The sequence below is a fragment of the Meriones unguiculatus genome, chromosome 3, assembly GCF_030254825.1.
Source record: "Meriones unguiculatus strain TT.TT164.6M chromosome 3, Bangor_MerUng_6.1, whole genome shotgun sequence".
NCBI classification, from domain to species: domain Eukaryota; kingdom Metazoa; phylum Chordata; class Mammalia; order Rodentia; family Muridae; genus Meriones; species Meriones unguiculatus.
In genome coordinates, this window is record NC_083351.1 from 32498512 (window position 1) to 32517464 (window position 18953).

Sequence of the window (18953 nt, forward strand, 5' to 3'; positions counted from 1 at the left end):
CAATAAGACCTGAGGAAGGACATAAGGAGGCTCAGATGCCTTAATGAAAATATTCACCCTCACCCTGCAGGTAACTACCTAGCCCTGCAGAAATCTGTACATTATTAGTTTTAGGATAACAGCTGCAATAACTCACCTGTTGATCGTAACTCTCAGATTTCCCCAGAAAACAGACTAAACAGAATCTTGGAGAAGCTGCATCAACGCTGGTGAATTTACCATATGAAATGAGTTCAGGATCCTTCTTTCAGGATCAAGGGGCTCATTCCTTTAACCCCCAGGTCTGCTGGCAGCTCACCAATATGTCCTTCTCCACAAGCTACCCTCAATCAAAGTATTCCCGGGCGAGCTCTCTGAAAGCAGACGATAGGATTTCTGTGAAGCTGCTCTCACCTGGGAAGGGGAGGCAGCAGGACTGAAGAGGAGAAAGTTCAACTGTAACACACACTAGACCAAAGACAAGCCGACCAGCAGGCCTCCCTGGCTCACTTTGCTCAGTCACCTGCAAACCTCTCCCCGGATGAAATTCGGTCAGACTTGCTGGCAACTGCACCCTTCCTGCCGAGCCATCTCAACAGCCCCTTTTTTACTCTTTCCAGAATCCAGCCTGATCATTTAATCCAGGTTAACCCACAGATTCCAAATCTAGTCTGAAACAATCTAGAGATTAAGATAATGCTACCAATTTCTTAATCACTTTCCAGGTGAGTATGCTAAGTGCTGTGGAGCAGTGATTCCCAAGCTTGAGCCCTCACCAATCTTAGTTACCAAGGCTTTAAGGGAGTGGAGCCCCGGGGATATGGACTTTACAAAGCTCAAAGTGGCTCTGGAAAGCTGCCAGGGCTGGGAATCACTATTAGGCAAGTTATACAAATGAACAAATTAATGCTCCAATTTCTTTCAACAAAAACCTGTTTAAACTCCATTATTAGGGAAAAGAGATATAAAGAGTTTGCTTTCTGTCCAAAAGGTTTATTTCATTTTAGAGTTTACAGTACATCATAAAGGGAAGTCAGGTCAGTTCAAGGCCATGGACTACTACTGGTTTGCTCTCTAGGCTCACCATCAAGCTGCCTTGCTTGCTTGCTTTTCTTGTCTGTCTCTGTCTCTCTGTCTCAAACTCAGAGATTCCCCTTCCTCTGCCTCCTGAGTGCTGGGATTAAAAGCGTGCACCACCATACTTGACCTCAGCTGCCTTTCTTTGTTTTGTTGTTTTGCTTTTGGGTTTTTCAAAGACAGGGTTTCTCTGTGTAGCCCTTGGCTGTCTTGGAACTCACTCTATAGAGTAGGCTGGTTGAATTCAGAGGTTCAATTACCTCTGCTGGGATTAAAGGTATGGGCTGCTGCCTTCACCCAGCGTCTGTTATCTTTCTTATATCCCCTAGAAACACCCGCTTAGAGGTGCCTCTGCTCACAGGGGCTGGGCCCTCCCACATCAATCATTAATCAAGAAAAGGCCCCGAAAGGCCTGCCTATAGGCCAATCAGATGAAGGCATTTTTGTCAATTGAGGTTCCCCCCTTCCCAGATGACTCTAACAAGAGGCCCTAGCACAGCAAAAAGAAAACAATGAAGTACATTATGAAGCCTACAAGAGATACACTGTAAGATGCAACCCTTGTCCTGGGAGAGCGTGTAGACAAGAAAGAAGGACAATACTTACAACAAACAATTACAACACAAGCTAAAGATAGAAAGTGTTTATCACTCCACTGAAATGTGCTCCCTGGGAGAAAAATACAAAACAACTTCTTGTTCCCTGCTGTTATCTCCCGGGGATAGACTAAAACCTAGCACATTGGTATTCAATAAATAATTGCTAAGTAATGCAAAAGCAAAAAAAACAATTTTAATTTCAACTAAATTGATAAGGAAATACTTTTTTTTTTTTGAGAACAGAAAGACTTTTAAGAGACAAGGAGAGAGAAGCTTCTCTCTGTAATAGTGGTTAACACAGATACCCACAACTGGTCAGTAAGAGGCTGGGGAGTGTGCAGTCCTAAATGGGACGTGGATACCACAGAGACCAGTCACAGAAGAAAGGGTAGATCACTACGGTGGAACAGCGCTCTCTGGCACAACAGTGTGGTACAAGCGAACGCACAAAGGCTGTGACTGCTAGATGCACAAGGCCACGCCCGATGCCACCCCAGCCGGGGGCAGTGGCGCACGCCTGTAATCCCAGCGTTTAAGAAGGCAGAGGCAGAAACAGGGTCAGGTGAAAGGGGACGAGGTCCTCCCCAGTCAGTGGACTTGGAAAGGGGCAGGGAGATGAGGGAGCGAGGGAGGGTTTGGGAGGGAATGAGGGAGCGGGGTACAGCTGGGATACAGAGTTAATAATAATGTAACTAATAATAATAAAAAAGAAAGAAAAGAAAAAGAAGAAGGCAGAGGCAGGAGGATCTCTGTGAGTTTGAGGTCAGCCTGGTCTACAAAGGACAGCCAAGGCTACACAGAGAAACCCATCTCGAAAAACCAAATAAATAAATAAATATCGGTTTAAGTCCCTGCTTTCAACTATTCTGAGTTTTACACCCAGAACTAAAACTGCTGGGTCATATGGTAATTCTGTTTTATTTTTGGTGGAAACATCATTCCGTTTTCCAGAGAAGCTACACCATTTTAAACTTCCAAAGAGTTCTGATTCCTCCACATCATTGCTTTTATCTGGGAGTAAAATTTAGTAATAAATAAAACCCCAGGAGCTTAGGAAATAACTTAGTGGTAGAGACCTGGACTAGAACGTACAATGCATCCCCTGGGTTCACGCTCCAGCACCACAAAAAGAAAAAAAAAAAAGACAAGTAAAAGGAGGAAGAGTTAGACAGACAAACCACAGATGCACAGAGATACAGAGAGATGGCTGATAAATTAACAATTACTCATCCTAATGGGTGTAAATTAGAATAAGGTGATGCACTTAACTGCCATTTTCTTTATGATTAGTGATACAACAGCTGGACAGTGGTGATGTATGTCTTTAACCCCAGCACTTGGGAGGCAGAGGCAGGTGGATCTCTTTGAGTTCAAGATCAGCTTGATCTACATAGTAAGTTACAGGACAGCCAAAGTTAAACAAAGAAACCCTGCCTCAGGAAAACAAAAAAAAAAAGAAAAGAAAAAAAATTTCAGCACATGATTAGTGATGTAATTTTTTCTTATATTTATTAGTTATTTTTATATCTTCTTTGGAGAATATTTCTCAAACCCTTTGCCCATATATGAATTAAGTTTTTTGTTGTTATTGTTGCTGTTGTTAGCTTCTGGTATTCTTTATATTCTGGATATTAATTTCTTATCAAATGTATTGGTTTTGAATAGTATTGTGTGACAAAACTTTTCCTGGGGTGGTGTTTATTCAACCAAGATAGGAAGCCCAAGACAGACCAAAGTACAGATTATCACCAAAATCCAACTTGGTGAACCATGAATTTTATTGGAGTTACTTACAGGAATACAGATGAGGGGTTATTTACAGGAGCAGAATGCCTTAAAAGACAGCTGCATCACCAAAGCCCATCCCAGCATGGGTGACAGCCCACAAAAGCCTGGAAGCCTGCAGGCCACTCAGCAGGTTGGAGAGTTTCCTTTCCAAGTGCCTCGGTTGTCCTAAACCTCTTTCAGGCTGCTGGTTTGATATCAGAGTCGCCTTCGCAGCTTAGCTTTTTAGTTTGAATGGGACTCTCTGGCTCTCTCCCCTCTTAATTTGGCAGGCAGGATGGGGCCTAGGGACTATCCTCTGTTTCAGGGACTTCCTGAAGCTATTTTGAGTTGTTTACCTTCCTAACTAAAAAGTTTCTCAGCTGGATGGAATGTTTCAGTGTCAGAGGAAACTTACACAACAAATACCTAGGGAGAAAATATTTCAAAAGGAAGGAACAACAGACGGTAGAAATCCTACAGAAGACATGAGGAATGGGAAAAAGACACTGAGTTTGGCCATTATGAGGTCATTGGTAACCTTTAAGAGAACAATTTTAATTTAGCAAATGAAAGCACCTGTCAAACATTATATAACAGCTTCCCAGATGGAGTGAAGGAAGGAAAGGGAACAAATAAAGAATGTATACCAATATGTGTTAGGGCTACCACAGAATGATGAATATTCCACAGTTTTTATGCTAAGCCTCATTCTAACAGCTTTACCAATAATGAATTTAATTCTCAAAACAACCTGTGAAATAGCATCAGTTTTAAAACATTTTTATTGTGTGTGTGTCTGTGTATCTGTTTGTGTCTGTATAAACATGTCAATGAATGTCACATATATGCAGATACATAGGTATGTATGGAGACCTAACGAGGGTGTCTGATTCTCTGGCTCTGGATTTCCAGGTGGTTTGAGCTACCCGACACTAATGCTGAGAACTGAACTCCGGTGCTCTGCAAGAGCAGCAAGTGAATCATCTCTCCACCACTAGATAGCATAATTTTATCTATTTACAGTTGAGAAACAAACATAATAAGGAGCCAGAATTGCACACACATAAGAATATTTTACAAACATACAGGATAGGGAAGAACAATATGATTTTGAGCAAAAGATTTGAAGAACTGGGGAGATAGCTCAGTCAGTAAAGCATTTTCCATGCCAATCTCAAGACCTTAGTTCAATCCCTAGGACCCACATAAAAAAGTCAAGTGTGTGAGGCCACACCTGGAGTGCTCAGAAGACAGACAGATCCTTGGGGGCTTGCTGGCCAGCCAACTTTGCTGAATAGGCTTCATATTAAACAGAATATTAATTTTTCATCTTAGAGGGCTATAATATAGAAAGGTTTATGTTAATAACATCAATGATTTTAGTAACATTTCACAGGTTGGTTTATCAAATGTTATTAGATTTAAGCAAGAAAAAAACAGGCAGGCTATGAGTAAGTTGATTAATACTATATAGGCTTTAGTCAATAAAATAATTAATAGGAGAAATGTATTACAAAGTTTTCAAAGAAACAATGCATTGCTTACTGAGTATAAGATAGTGAATGGGCCCGGCACAGAGGAGCACGCCTGTAATCCCAGCCGTGGGGGAGGCAGAGGCACATGAATCTCTGATTTTGTAGCCACCCAGGTCTACAAATCAAGTCAGGACAGCCAAGGTTATGCAGAGAAACCCTACCTTGGGTCGGGGGGGGTGGGGGAGGAAGATAGTGAATGGATGGACAAAAGGCTATTTTACTTACCAGATTCATCACATATTTGTACCTAAAAGCATTAATAATCTTTTTAAAAAAAGAATTATATGGTGATAATAAAACGATTATAAAGATGAAAGTGTATAACATTTATTTTTAGGAAAAATTACTCATATCTAATATTTCTGTCATCTTTCTTGTCAGAGTTGTTCCTTAGGGTCAACTACCTACATACTAGCAGGCCATATGAATGCCATACAAAAAGAATTCTATAAAAGGTTAATCAAGCTTGTGATAATAAACAATTTTCTTAATCTTTATTGCAATATTAGCGTACTTTTAAAAATTTTATTATTTGTTTTTATTTTATGTACATTGGTAGTTTGCCTGCGTGTATGTCTGTGTGAGGGTGTCAGAAACTCTGGAAATGGAGTTACGACAGGTGTGAGCTGCCATGTGAGTGCTGGGAACTGAACCCTGGTCCTCTGGAAGATCAGTCAGTGCTCTTAACCGCAAAGCCATCTCTCCAGCCCCTTAAAGTTTCTTATAGTTGGAATTACATTAAAATTGAGCAATATATTCAGCTGATTTCATTTTGCATGGAAATCACTTCCTACTCTGCTTCCATAATTACATATACTTTTATAAACCATTGCATTAAAGACTATTTTACATATGCATCCTGTATTAAGCTATATATTCCTTATAGTACAAAAATTAACTTCTATTTTGTAGTGAACATTAAAAATACTGAGTTTTATAAATAAATGGATGAATAAGCATGAAGAAAATTGTAGCATGGCATTACATTAATACGAGGGTTTTTTGACGATGACTACAATGGCAAAAAAACTGATATACTTTGGAATGACTTTCAAAAGATAAGAGAAACATTATGTGCTCAGCAAATCATTCACTTTGCAGTCCATTAACAAGTAAAAGTTGACATGAGTCACAACATTCACATTGTCAAAACTGCAAAATGTTTTGATTGTCAACAGTACATTTAGAAACAGTGACAGCTCTAATGAGGTACTTTGTTTCAAGAGCGTGTTTCTCATGCTGCACACAGAATACCTGGAAGCACAGAGGAGCTCAGTGGTAAGGAAATCCACCTCCATAAATGAGGTGGTAGTTTCAATTCCAGTACCACAAACTTATTCTCTCTCTCTCTCTCTTTGGACATTTTTTTTTAATTCTGAAATTTAGTTTTCAACAGATTCTAAATTAACTTGATATAGGTCCTGAACATGATTGTTAAAAAAAAGAAAAAAAAATCTCATGTGATTTAAATGTAAAACTAAGATTTAGAGCCCATAATTTTTTTTCTTTTTCCTAACCCAATAAAATCTTTTACTACACCTCTAAACTATCATTGATTAGTCTTTTAATCCATAAACTTGCTTCTGTAGCCAGACAACTCAAGACTGTATTCTTTAGCTTGCTGATCTGTCCCTTTTTTGTGGAAAGGGATATCTTCTGAATTTTTCTGACACTGTTTGTTGTTGTTGATTAATCTGGTGCCTCCCATCTGCCAGAGCAAACCCTCCCGTCCTGAACCACAGCCCCTATTCTGACATTTAACTATGTGGCTTGAAGAACAAAAGCAGCTGAATTAGAAACAAGTTCAATGTTTCCTTTAAGAATTAACTAGTCCTCTGGGTCTCAGCAATACCTGGCTCCATCCAAATGTTGTGGATATATTTTCCACCCAACAACTTCTGGATTTCAACAAGAAATTCACTCTTTCAAATATAGAGCTGGATGAGAAGGTAAGCATCAGATCTTCTCTTCCAAAGGAACCCAACATATCATCTTTAATCATAACTGCACAAATAGCATTCAGTTCCTTGCTGTTTTTCAACTAACCATTTGCCAACCAGAACCTCTTTTTTGAGACAAGGTCTCTGTTGGAGGATGTTTTTGTGCACTATGTATTCAAATGCTGATTTCTGTACCCAGAAATCTGGTTGCAGTCCCAATACTGGAATTAGCATTTCTATGAAGCATCTCCTGTCTCAAGATTGTGTAATAATTGTTCTCCACGATTTCTGATTGGTTAATAAAAAGCTGAACAGCTTATAGCTGGACAAGGTTAATAAAAAGCTGACAGCCTATAGTGAGACAGGAGAGTTAAGGCAGGACTTCTGATCCCAGTGAGGAGATCCCAAATGGAGAGCAGAGAGAGAAGCAGAGTCGACATGAGAGTCATCATCCTTTTGGTATTTTGCTTGCTCTCTCTCTCTCTCTCTCTCTCTCTCTCTCTCTCTCTCTCTCTCCCTCCCTCTCTCTGGAAATAGGGTCTCACTATGTGACCCAGGCTGTCGTGGAACTTCTTATGAAGAACAAACTACCTTGAACTCAGAGAGCTATCTGCCTCTGTCTCCTGAATGCAGAGACTAAAGGCGTGTGCCATCATGCCCAGCAGTATTTCAGTCTTTTTATTTTTAGCTAATGTAGTGTATATCTACAGTAGGTATTTACTTGGATTTAAATTTCTATTTTTCTAAGGACTAATGATAATACATATACAGATAACAGTCCTTGAGGCAAGAAAACACTAGGAAGCAGGTACTTCATCTTCTGCTTAAACAGCCCCAGGACCACACTTACCTAACCCTTATAAGGAGACAAAAAAAAAAAAAGCAAAACAAAATATAAGACACAGAATTTTTCAAAAACAAGTTTCAGAGACTCTTAGACTTAAGTACCCATTCAACTTATAACTCTTGCCTACTTAAAGATGGTAACATAATGTAATCCCCAGAACCTCAGGGTTTGGTATGCAACCTTGGACTCTAAAGAGAAATGAAAAGTATATTAGAAACATTTCTATCAAAAGCTGGTAAACAAATTATTGATCCTTCCACAAAATAATTAAGTGCAAGTTAACTCAATAAATAAGGAAGAACTAGTTAATAATAAGCTTCACCACTTTTTGAAATATACATGTTTTAAAAATCAGAAATGTCGGGGCTGGAGAGATGGCTCAGTGGTTAAGAGTACGGTCTGCTCTTCCAAAGGACATGGATTCAAGTCCCAGCACCCACATGGTGCAGCTCACAACTGTAACTCCAGTTCTAAGAGATCTGATATCCTCACACCAATGCATATAAAATAAAATTAAATAAGCTATTTTAAAAAAATCAGAAATGTCCAAAGATTAAGTCATAAAATGCCAGCATATCTTCCAGGCTCCACTCACATATACGTTAATTAAGATGTTTATGTATCCATACTACAAAACATTAAAACAGCATGTGACTAATCTTGCATTCAATAAACATTTATTAGCCAGGTATAGTGGCTCCCACTTATAGTCTTATGACCTCAAGAGGTTGAAATAATAGGATTGCAATGAATTCCAAGTCATTGCTACAATGTATCTGGGCTACAAAATGAGATATTGTCTCAAAATAAATACATAAATTGAAAAAATATTTACTGAACACCATTCAGAGTAAATTACATTAACCTCTCTCAGGGAGAGAAAGCTATACTAAAAACCAAAACCAGTGGATACACATCCTATGAGAAGTATCACAGAATAATTCTGCATGTGATCACAAACGCTGTCTTAGTTTGGTTTCTATTTCTGTGAAAAAGACCAAGGCCACCACAAGCAACTCAGGAATGAAAGGGTTTATTTTAGCTAGTAGCTGTAGGCCATCAGGAAAGGAAGTCAGAGCAGGAGCGTGAGGCAGGAAGTGAAGCAGAGACCAAAGACCTGCTGCTTTCTGGCTTGCTCAGCTTGCTCAGAATGCTTTCTCATACAACCTAGGACCACTTGCTGGGCAGGTGGTACCCCCCGTAGTGGGCTGGGCCCTCCCATATCAATCATCATTAATCAAGAAATTGTGCCAAAGACTTGCCCACAGGGCAATCTGATGGAGACATTTTCTCAGCTGAGCTTTCCTCTTCCCAGGTGATGCTGGCTCGTGTCAGGTTCACAATAAATAAATATATACATAAACAAACAACAAACAATCTAACCAGGACATATGCTAAACGTTAATATTCAAATGACTATAATTTCTTACCATGCCAACTCAAGGACAGGTTTAAAGTGGCCAACAAGTGCACACTGCCTTTGTGAGAAAGAAATGAGCATATAAATAAATTACAAGGTGGAAAAGTCACGTAGAAGTAACCCAGAGCCAGGGGTCACGGTGTACACCTCGCACGCGGCAGATGAGCTAGCAAGATCACAAGTTCAAAGACTTTGAGATAACCTGGGCCTATACAATAAGAATTTTTAGAATAAACAAACAAACAAAACCTAAAACGAACAAAAAACCCAGAATAAATTAGCATCTCCTAAAAAAAAAAAAATGTTGAGGCTTGAACTGTATTCCATGGTAGGCAAGCTGCCTATTGCTGAGCTACACCAATAACCCTGAATTTCTCTCTCTTTTCAATATGAACCATTGATTTTTAGAGTACAGTCCCATATTCTTAAAACCCTAACCAAAACAGAATGTTACCAGTTAATGCCTTGATTTTCTTGATTTTTTCATAATCATGTGGAATTTTCTTCTTCTTTTTTTTTTTTTTTTTTTTTTTTGGCAGTGGGGAGGCTTAAGGGGAGAACGAAGATTGTTTTGTTTTGAGATAGTTTCTCAAAACTAGTCTCAAACTCAACATGTGAGCACTGTGAATTCTTGTTCTTCCTGCCTTAGAGCAGTGGTTCCAAACCTTCCTAATGCTCTAATGCTGCAAGCCTTTAATATCTCATGTTGTGCTGACCCCAACTAGAAAATTATTTAATTATTTTCATTGCTACCACTTCTTTTTTTTTTTTTTCCAAGACAGGGTTTTCCTTGTGTAGCCCTGGCTGTCCTGGAACTCGCTCTGTAGACCAGGCTGTCCTCAAACTCAGAGACCCACTTGTCTCTGCCTCCTGGGTGCTGGAATTAAAGGTGTGCACCATCACCCAGCCTCACTGCTACTTCATAACTGTAATTTTGCTACTGTTACGAATTATACTGTAAATCTCTGTGTTTCCTGAGGATCTTAGACAAACCCTGTGGAAGGGCTGTTTGACGTCCCAAACTCCTGCCTACAGGGGTCAGGACACTCAGGCTGAGAACTGCTGTTCTAGAGAGCTCGGTTGCTGGTAGCACCTCGACTTCCAGCTTCATAACCGCCGTTTAAGCAGGAAACGTGACTTGGCTCACATACGTACATATCCATTTCCAGCCTTTCACTGTGAAATTTAAAGTAGGCTTTAAACTGATATTTCGGTAATATTTATTTTAAAAATTGTAGAAGTCTGCACGGTTCAAGCCTTTCTGTAAAATATGAAGGAAAGAGCTCCTAGCTTCTGTGTGAAACTGTTGTGAAACGCGTGTGCAGTCAAAACCACTTAAAAGCTGCTGGGGACTGAACCCACTCTAGGCAAGCACTCAGCCACAACACCAGTGCTAAATAGTCTTAGAGGTAACATCTAAATGCTCATTATCTTTAAAATCTAGAACTCTATTCTAAAGACAGTCATATTTATAAGAACTCACATGTATTACTCATTTGGAAAAATGATAAATCACCACTTCACAGAAAACATGATGCTGTAACACTCATCCATTTTGTGTATGGGCCAGCTTGGAGTTTCCTCAGCACTTCCTATGACACACTCACGATGAAAGTTCAGGCTTATCTCCCTTCTCCCTTCAGGATTTTTCTTGCTGATTTTTAATTTCCTGAATATGGGTGTGTTTTTTTGTTTGCTTACTTGCTCGATTGCTGGACTTGGTTGATTGGCTGACTGGTTAGCTGGTTGACTGATTGGTTGGTTGGCTGGTACTTTTTGAAAAAGAAGTCTTCTTATTTTACCTCATGTTATCTGGAACTCCTGGACTCAAGCTTTTCTCTGTTGGGGTGATCTTTTTGTGCACTGTATAAAGATTATTCAAATTCTGATTTCTGTACCAGCAGGGATCTGATTACAGGCCAGACTTTGGTACTGTTATTCTTTGGCTTCGTCATATTTATAAACACTCCCTTCAACACCTTCTGATTAGTTTAATAAAGAGCTGAGCAGCCTATAACAAAGGTAAGAGAGAACAGGCAGAACTTACGGCAGAGACAGGAACTCTGGGAAGGAATTGGAGGTGGAGAGATTCGCCACCAGGACATGGAGGAAGAAACAGGTGTCAGGACTGAGAGACTGAGGAAAGGTAACGAGCCACGTGGCAGAACGCAGATTAATATAAAGGAGTTAATTTAAAATAAGAGATAGTTGAGAACAAGCCTAAACTAAGGCCAAGCTTTCATAAATATAAAAGGTCTCCACGTCATCATTGGGAGCTGGAGGTCCAAGAAAGTCCTGTTACAATCGGCCCCAAACAGTTACAGGTTCTAGCTCAGCCTGTTGAGGAGCTGGGACTACAGGTACACTGGCACCGGTCCCCGAAGTTTTTCAATATGGAAAAGTCTGTTCTTAACGGTCATTCATTTGGCAGACACTCACTGTACACTAATGAGCATGTACAGGAGTTAAGTTCTTGCACCCACGTGGAAAGCCAGGCACGGCGGTGCACTTGAATCAGCTCTAGGGAGTCAGGCGCCAGGGTCCTACTGGCTGCTCAGGTCAGCTAGCCTAAGCCGTGAGCCCCAGCTTGTAGAAAAAGAGCTTGGTCTTGGAACAAGGTCTAGAGAGATGGCTCGGAAGCTAATGCTTACTGCTCTTACAGAAGCTCCAGCAGCTTCATCAGGTGGCTCACAACCATGTGGAATTCAACGCATCTGATGCCTCTGGCCTCCAAGGACACCTACACTGATATGCACATACTGGCATGTGCACACTCACGTACACATAATTAAAAACAATTTTTTTAAGAGAGGAGAGGTGAAAGGCTCTCCTGGGTATTGAAATGATACTTGATGCTGACCTCTGGATTCCACAAAAACATGCACACAAACATACACACACACACAAATAAAAAAAAATTAAACTCCACGTATACAATAAGGAAGGAAGGAGAGAATTTACTATGAAAAACATTTAAAATAAACAGAAGATTTAAAACTTGATACATTCTTCACTAAAAAAAATGTCACTAGGCCATGAAGATGAGAGAACCTATTCCCATGAATTGTCCTCTGACCTCTGGACACATTTCATGCATGCACACACACAGCTGCCTTTCGTGACGAGCTATCTTACATATAAACTAAGCCATTTCCATTATGAAATTTTGTTGTAATTTTACCTATCCTACTATAAAGCCTTCCAGTAGGTTTAAATATTTTTGCGTCCTCCAATATTACACATGGAAATTCATCTCATATAAAATTCAGGAACTGAGGCTACAGGTATAAGTCAGTAGCAGAGTGCTTGACTAGCCTGGGTTCCTTTCTAGATATCACAAAACAAACAAACAATAACAACAAAAAGAACAACTATTACACTTGTTACAATACACAGCAAATCTCCTATATATGCTTATCGATTATACACAACTACAACAATTATAGACTCACTACCTGATGTTTAAATTATGGATAATTTCCTAAAACTGAACTCTTCTTCAACTGCCAGCTTTGTAGTTGTACTCCTCACACACAAGGCAGCACTGGGCATCCATGTAAAACACAAATAAGTAAAACATTTTTAAAGTCTGAATTATGTTACCTTCATAATAGTGAGGGATCAGACTGCAAGTTTATTAGCACAGCTTCAAACTTAAGAGAAATGCACGGAAAGACTGACTTTACGCTCTTATGAGGAACAATACTTCTGATTCGGTATCATTATGTACAATGAATGTGTCTTTAAACACAATAAACTGACATTTCTCCCTTTTGTTGATATCAAGGCAGGAAGTCTTGGTTCCAATTCAAAATGTGATGACTGCTACTAACTGATTCAAAATAGAGAATAATCAAGGAGTTACAAAACTTAGCCTGCATGTGGGAAATAATTTGAAGTTACAGAATTTAACTTATGTCATTTTAAAAGAAGATTTATGTATATGAGTGCTCTATCTGAATGTATGCCTACCAAGACAGAAGAGAGTATCAGATCCCATTATAGATGGTTGTGGGCCACCATGTATTTGCTGGGAATTAAACTCAGGACCTCTGGGAGAACAGAGACTGAAACATCTCTCTAGCCCAACTTGTATGGTCTTTATTTTAAAAGCTTTGTTTGCTTTTATTTTTTGTAAAAACTTGTGTGTTGTGCTTTTATGTTCGTGAAAGGGTTTCACTATGTAACCCTAGCTCACCTCAAATTCACGATTCTCCTGCCTCCACCTGAGTGCTGGTTTTATCAGAGTATACCCTGTTATACAACAAACAAACAAAACAAAACAAAAACACATTATAGGGGCTGGGGAGATGGTTCATGGGTTAATAATGTTTGATGGCTGCTCTTGCAGAGGTCCTGAATTCAGTTTCCAGAACCCACATGGGACGGCTTACAACCACTATAACGCCAGCTTCAAAGGCTCTGACCAGCTCTCTTCTGCACTTCACATGCGCCCATAAACACATACACAAGTAATTCAAAATGTAAAATATATTTTTAAAAATTCCATTATGAAATGGGTATGGTGGTGCACACCTTCAACCCCAGCACTCAGGGAGGGAGAAGCACATCTCTATGAGTTCAAGGCCAGCCTGGTCTACAAAGCTGTCCAGGACAGCCAAGGCTACACAGAGAAACCCTGACTCAAGAAGAAGAAGAAGAAGAAAAGAAAAAAAAAAACAACATAATAATAATTTTTTAAAATTCCATTATGAATCTTTTAAAGGATATTAAAGTTTGATAGTTCAGGTCTTTAATCCCAGCACTTGGTACACTGAGGCAGGAGAACTGACTTGAGCTGGAGGCCAGCCTGATGTACAGAGTAAGACCTTGTCTCAAAAAGCCAAAAATTTAAGGCTTGAGAGATGGCTCAGCAGTTAAGAGCACTTGGTGCTCCTGCAGAGGATCTGGGTTTGGTTCCCAGCACCCACATAGTAGCTCAGAACCTCTTATAAACCCAGTTCCAGGGGCTCTGACACCCTCTTCTGGCCTCCATGGGCATCAGGCACACATCTAGGCACTCACATATATACATATAATAAATCTTTTTAAATATTTAAAAGAATAAAATGATGTTATTATAAAACTATCTGGAATTGTCTTCTTTTCTCCCTTTAACAATCCCCAGTTCCAAGATCACAATATGACTTGGAAACATGGAGAACTCTTAGCAGAATGTAAAAATTAAACTGAGTTTGAAGTGAGGTTATAAACTAAAGAACATGATTTATTATCAGACTATATGAGATAAGTCTCATGGCAATGCTTATAGAAAACTGATCAGCTAGATTAAGTCACACAAAACTTTAAGAGAGATAGGTCTCTAGTTTTATAGTTTTATGTTTCTTTTTTAAATGTATTTACTTATGTATATAACTGCTCTATTTGCACGGATGCCTGCATGACAGAAGAGGGTATCAGATCCCATTATAGATGGTTGTGAGCCACCATGTGGTTGCTGGGAACTGAACTCAGGACCTCTGGAAGAGCAGACAGTGCTTTTAACCACAGACCATCTCTCCAACCTCTAGTTTTGGTTTTTTTTTTTTAACTTTTTTTTATTAATTACAGTTTATTCACTTTGTATCCCCCCATAAGCCCCTCCCTACTCCCCTCCCAGCCCCACCCTCCCTCCCCCTTCTCAACCTCTAGTTTTATATATTTCGAGGCGATTCATGGAAAGAAAATACTTTAAAAGATAAAGAAATGAGATATTTTCTTCCATACTTACTGGTACAAATTAAGGTCAGAGAAAATAAATATCACAAAACAAGATTCTCAAATATATTATCAATTCAGTCTTTATTTGGTAAATACAAATAAATCCTTCTCAGGGTTCCTGAAACGATCAGGTACGAGTCCATTACCCCATAAGTATACCAACTATATTTTAAAAGAGGAATGTCTGATTTAAATACTATCTGGATCATTCTCTAAATCTGATTTCACTTGGAACCTGGCATTATAATCACTCATAAGTACCTCCTGGGGCTAGAGTTATAGCTCAGTAGTAGACTATCTGCCTAGCATGCTAGAGGCCCTAGGTTCAATTCCCAACACTAGGAAGTGGGGGTGGGAGAGATAAAATTCTTCTCCCTTATTTGCTCCCATCAAGTTTGAAATCCTTTCAAATCCATTTCTATTCCTAAGACAACCACTCAAACTGACTCTTACCAATTTAAAATGTTTTAAATAAGGATCTTTAAAAGTTAACTGTTCTAAACTCTCAGAAAGACTAAAGCTTATCGATTAATAAAGTGAACCACACTTATTTTCATGTTTTCAGCATATTAATATTAAAGATATATACCTTAATCACCTATTTATCCAACTCATTCTTTCTAAAATATACACAAATACACAAAGTGCTAACACCTTTCAAATAGCAAACTTTATCAACCATTGTCCCTATATTCTGGCATGTAATAAATGTGTTTTTATATTTATTTTAAAATTATGATATTCTTTCTTAAAAATAAGAAACACAGTCAGACAGTGGTGGCACATGCCTTTAATCCCAGCACTTGGGAGGCAGAGGCAGGCAGATCTCTGTGAGTTTGAGGACAGCTGATCTACAGAGTGAGTTCCAGGACAGCCAAGGCTACACAGAGAAACCCTGTCTGTCTTGAAAAACAAAACAAAACAAACACTGAATTTGTTCATTCTCAATAACTGGAAGCAGACTGTTCTACGTAAAACACTGTGATGTACTAGTTTTTAAAGGAAAATAATTCCAAATATTTGGCTTTTTTTACCTGGGGAGACAGAGCTTGATTTTAGGGTTTGTGTTTGCATGTGTGCCTGAGCCTGTGCAATGTCCTCCTTTCAACTTTAGAAAAATCAGTTTCTTTTAGTAAATATAAGCATATACTGTACAATAAAGTACATAAAGAAGTGTGCTTCCAGAATGCTGTAATAATCCAAATAGGCTCCCAAAAAGTGTTTTAATATTCTGCAAAGCAAATAAATGTTAAACAATGTCCTTTTTTCTTTCTCCCTAGTCATTTCACGAATCAGGTACACTTTAGTTGCTTAATAAGATTAAGTAACTAGAAGCTCAAGAGAAAGAGTAGATTAAAAAAAAACAACAGTTTCCATTTCTGTGCAAACAAAAAGATAAAACAAAAGCGAATACGAAGCCACGTTAAATGAAAAGCATCTGAAACATCCAACGTGACTGGCTTTTGATTTACCCCAGTCTGACAAGGAAGGCAGACCCCGCCCCCACTCCAGATTGTGTAGCTTTTTTTTTTTCCTTTCCCATGGATGGGGGTGCAGAGAAGAGACGCTGTCACATTTCCATCTTCGGTTATTGTTAATCTGCAGCCTAGATTCCCAAGCAACACTGGTCCAGGGGGGGAAATATTAAAACGGACCATTTAAATGCTCTAAAATGCACAGTATTCTGCTGCTTTTTTCCGATGTGAAAGGTGATTACCCCCAAATTCAATCTGCTTTAACTACAGACTGGCTGTGACAGCCTGTCCCTCAGACACTCCGTCTAAGACCTATTCCTCCAGACTCAGTAACAACCCCTTCCCCTCTAAACTTGGTCAGTAAAACGCGTTTCGAAAATTGTCGCATCCAAAAGGGCGCATCCTTATTCTTTTAGTGTGGGGAATAGGGACAGAGAGACAGAGAGAGAGAGAGAGAGAGAGAGAGAGAGAGAGAGAGAGAGAGAGAGAAAGAGAGAGAGAGAGACCCCTATTCGCTCTTCAAACAAAAAGAAATAGGGCAGCCGGTCGGGGGAAAGAGCAGTGGTGGACCTGAGGGAAGGAAACCTTAGGAAAAGTTTTCCACGTCACTTTTTGGTCCTTCGGCGGGGGGACAGGAGTTAGGCAGAAAGCCGGGCTTTCCACCCGGGGCCCGGGAAGGCACCTGCACGGGAGGCGGGGGACCGCGAGGGGCCGGGCAGCACCTACCGACTTGCAGCACGTTCTCCACGGAGCCGCTGTCCAGCAGCCGGATGCCCCGGCGGAACGGCAGCCCTTCGCCGCCGCCGCCGCCGCCGCTCGCCGCGCCGGCCCCGGCGCCCAGCGCGGGGGACGCGCCCGGCCCGGCCGCCCCGGGGGCGGAGCCGGCCGGAGCGGCGGCCCCGGGGGGCGGCGGCGGCCCCTCCTCGAGCGGCAGAGCCCCCGCCGCGCCGACAGCCGCGCCGGCGCCCGGGCCGCCCCGGTACTGGAAGCTGGAGTACATGCAGATCTCCCGCTCATTCCGCGGGAAGGACCAGTAGACGATGCGGCGCTGCACCGGCTCCGGGATCCGCTCGAAGCGCTCCTCCACCCGCTCGTACGCCCACTTTTCCGCCACCGTCTTGGCGGCGCAGTCCAGCAGGGACTCGGGCTGCAGGTGGGGGCGGGCCCCGGGGGCCAGGCCGCCGCCGCCGCCGCCCCCCGCCCCTCCGCCGGCCGCCCCGGGAGCCCCGCGCGGGCGGTGAGCTTGCGGGCTGGGCCGAGAGCACAGCCGCTTGGCCGGGGACCTCGGCGGCGGCGAAAGCAGCTCCTCGCGCTCGCCTCCTTCCGCCATTGCTGGGGACGGACCGACCGACTGACTGACTGAGGCGGAGGCGGCCGCTCGGGCTGCGGCGGAGACCCCGGCCACGGCCACGCGCCCCGCGCAAGCGCCCAGCGGCGGCGCTGTGGGGAGGGGGCGGGGCGAGCGAGCCCACGAGCCCGCCGGCCCGAGTGGGGCCGCCTGGGCCGGTCCCGTGCTCGCGCCGCCCGGCCCGGCGCTGGTTGGCCCGCGGACCGGCGCGGGGAGGCGAGGCGCGCCGGCCGGGCGGCCGCGGGCGCGAGGAGACGCGGGGACGAGCGCAGGCGCCGGGCGCGCTCCGGGCGCAGCCGGCCCGGAGCCCGAGCCGAGCGCTCGCGCGGCGCCGCCGGGGACCCGGGCGCCCGGGCCGCCCGCCCACCTGCCGCGGGCCCGGAGAGAGGAGAGGGCCGGGCGGCCCCGGGGAAAGACCCGGCCGCCAGCTGTCGCCGCGCAGCGTAGGCTTGCGGGGCGCCAGGCGGGGAGGCAACTCCACACCGGGCTCCCGCGGCAGACGGGACTGACAGGCGACCGTCGCCGCTGACGGGCACCGGCCGAGCAGGAGGAGTGCCGGGGAGGAGGGCACCGGGGTGGGAGTGGAGGACGGTGCATCAGAAAGTTCGGGGGACGAAAACTCTCCTCGTGCCACACCGCAGCGTGGCGGCGGCGACTCCGCCGGCTCAGAAACTGGCCAAGTCCGCCCGCCGGTGCGAACAATGGGGCGCCAGCCTCTCGGCGCTCAGGCAGCAGCACCCTCTGAGGGGTTAGCCTCTTGAGGGGTTAGTTAGCGGGCTCCCCTGAGGGGTTAGCCTCTTGCAGCCTACGGAAAGGAAGAACAACACTTTCTGTGTAGGTTTGGACAGAATTCTCTGACCCCTTGTCGCGGATTTAAATTGGGGTTTTGTCTGCCTTCCAGTCCCCTGAATTAGGTACCTAATATTTAATGCGTCTTTCTGTTATGTACTGTCAAGCAGCTCGACTCAGAGCGGACTCCGTGACAGTGAAGGTCGTGTCCGTTCCTCACGCAGGTACAATAGTGGGTGCTCAGGAATGACAGCTTCAACAGTAACTTCTTAAACAACACGCAGTTATGACGGTCTTTTACTCCAACTGTAGAATTTGCTGACAAACATCACTACGACTTTAAAAACGTTCCAAGAACTGCATTAGAAGACATCCTATAGCTGAGTTCGGCTGGAGAGTCTCGTAGAAAGGAAGAGGTAAGAGGAGGACTGGAGCCAAGCGGTCTGGTTTTGCTGT

The 18953-nt window shown here is 42.7% G+C and overlaps 1 protein-coding gene across 1 annotated transcript in view; it reads right to left on the reverse strand.

Annotated features, from left to right (window-relative positions):
• The window catches only part of Zswim5 (zinc finger SWIM-type containing 5), a 112454-nt gene extending 94332 nt beyond the window's left edge, over positions 1 to 18122 (reverse strand). The window contains exon 1 of the mRNA XM_021633421.2: positions 17087 to 18122. Coding sequence (XP_021489096.1) covers positions 17087 to 17690 — 604 coding nt within the window. The 5' untranslated portion in view covers positions 17691 to 18122. The remainder of the gene's footprint in view (positions 1 to 17086) is intronic.
• Between the last annotated feature and the right edge of the window lie 831 nt (positions 18123 to 18953).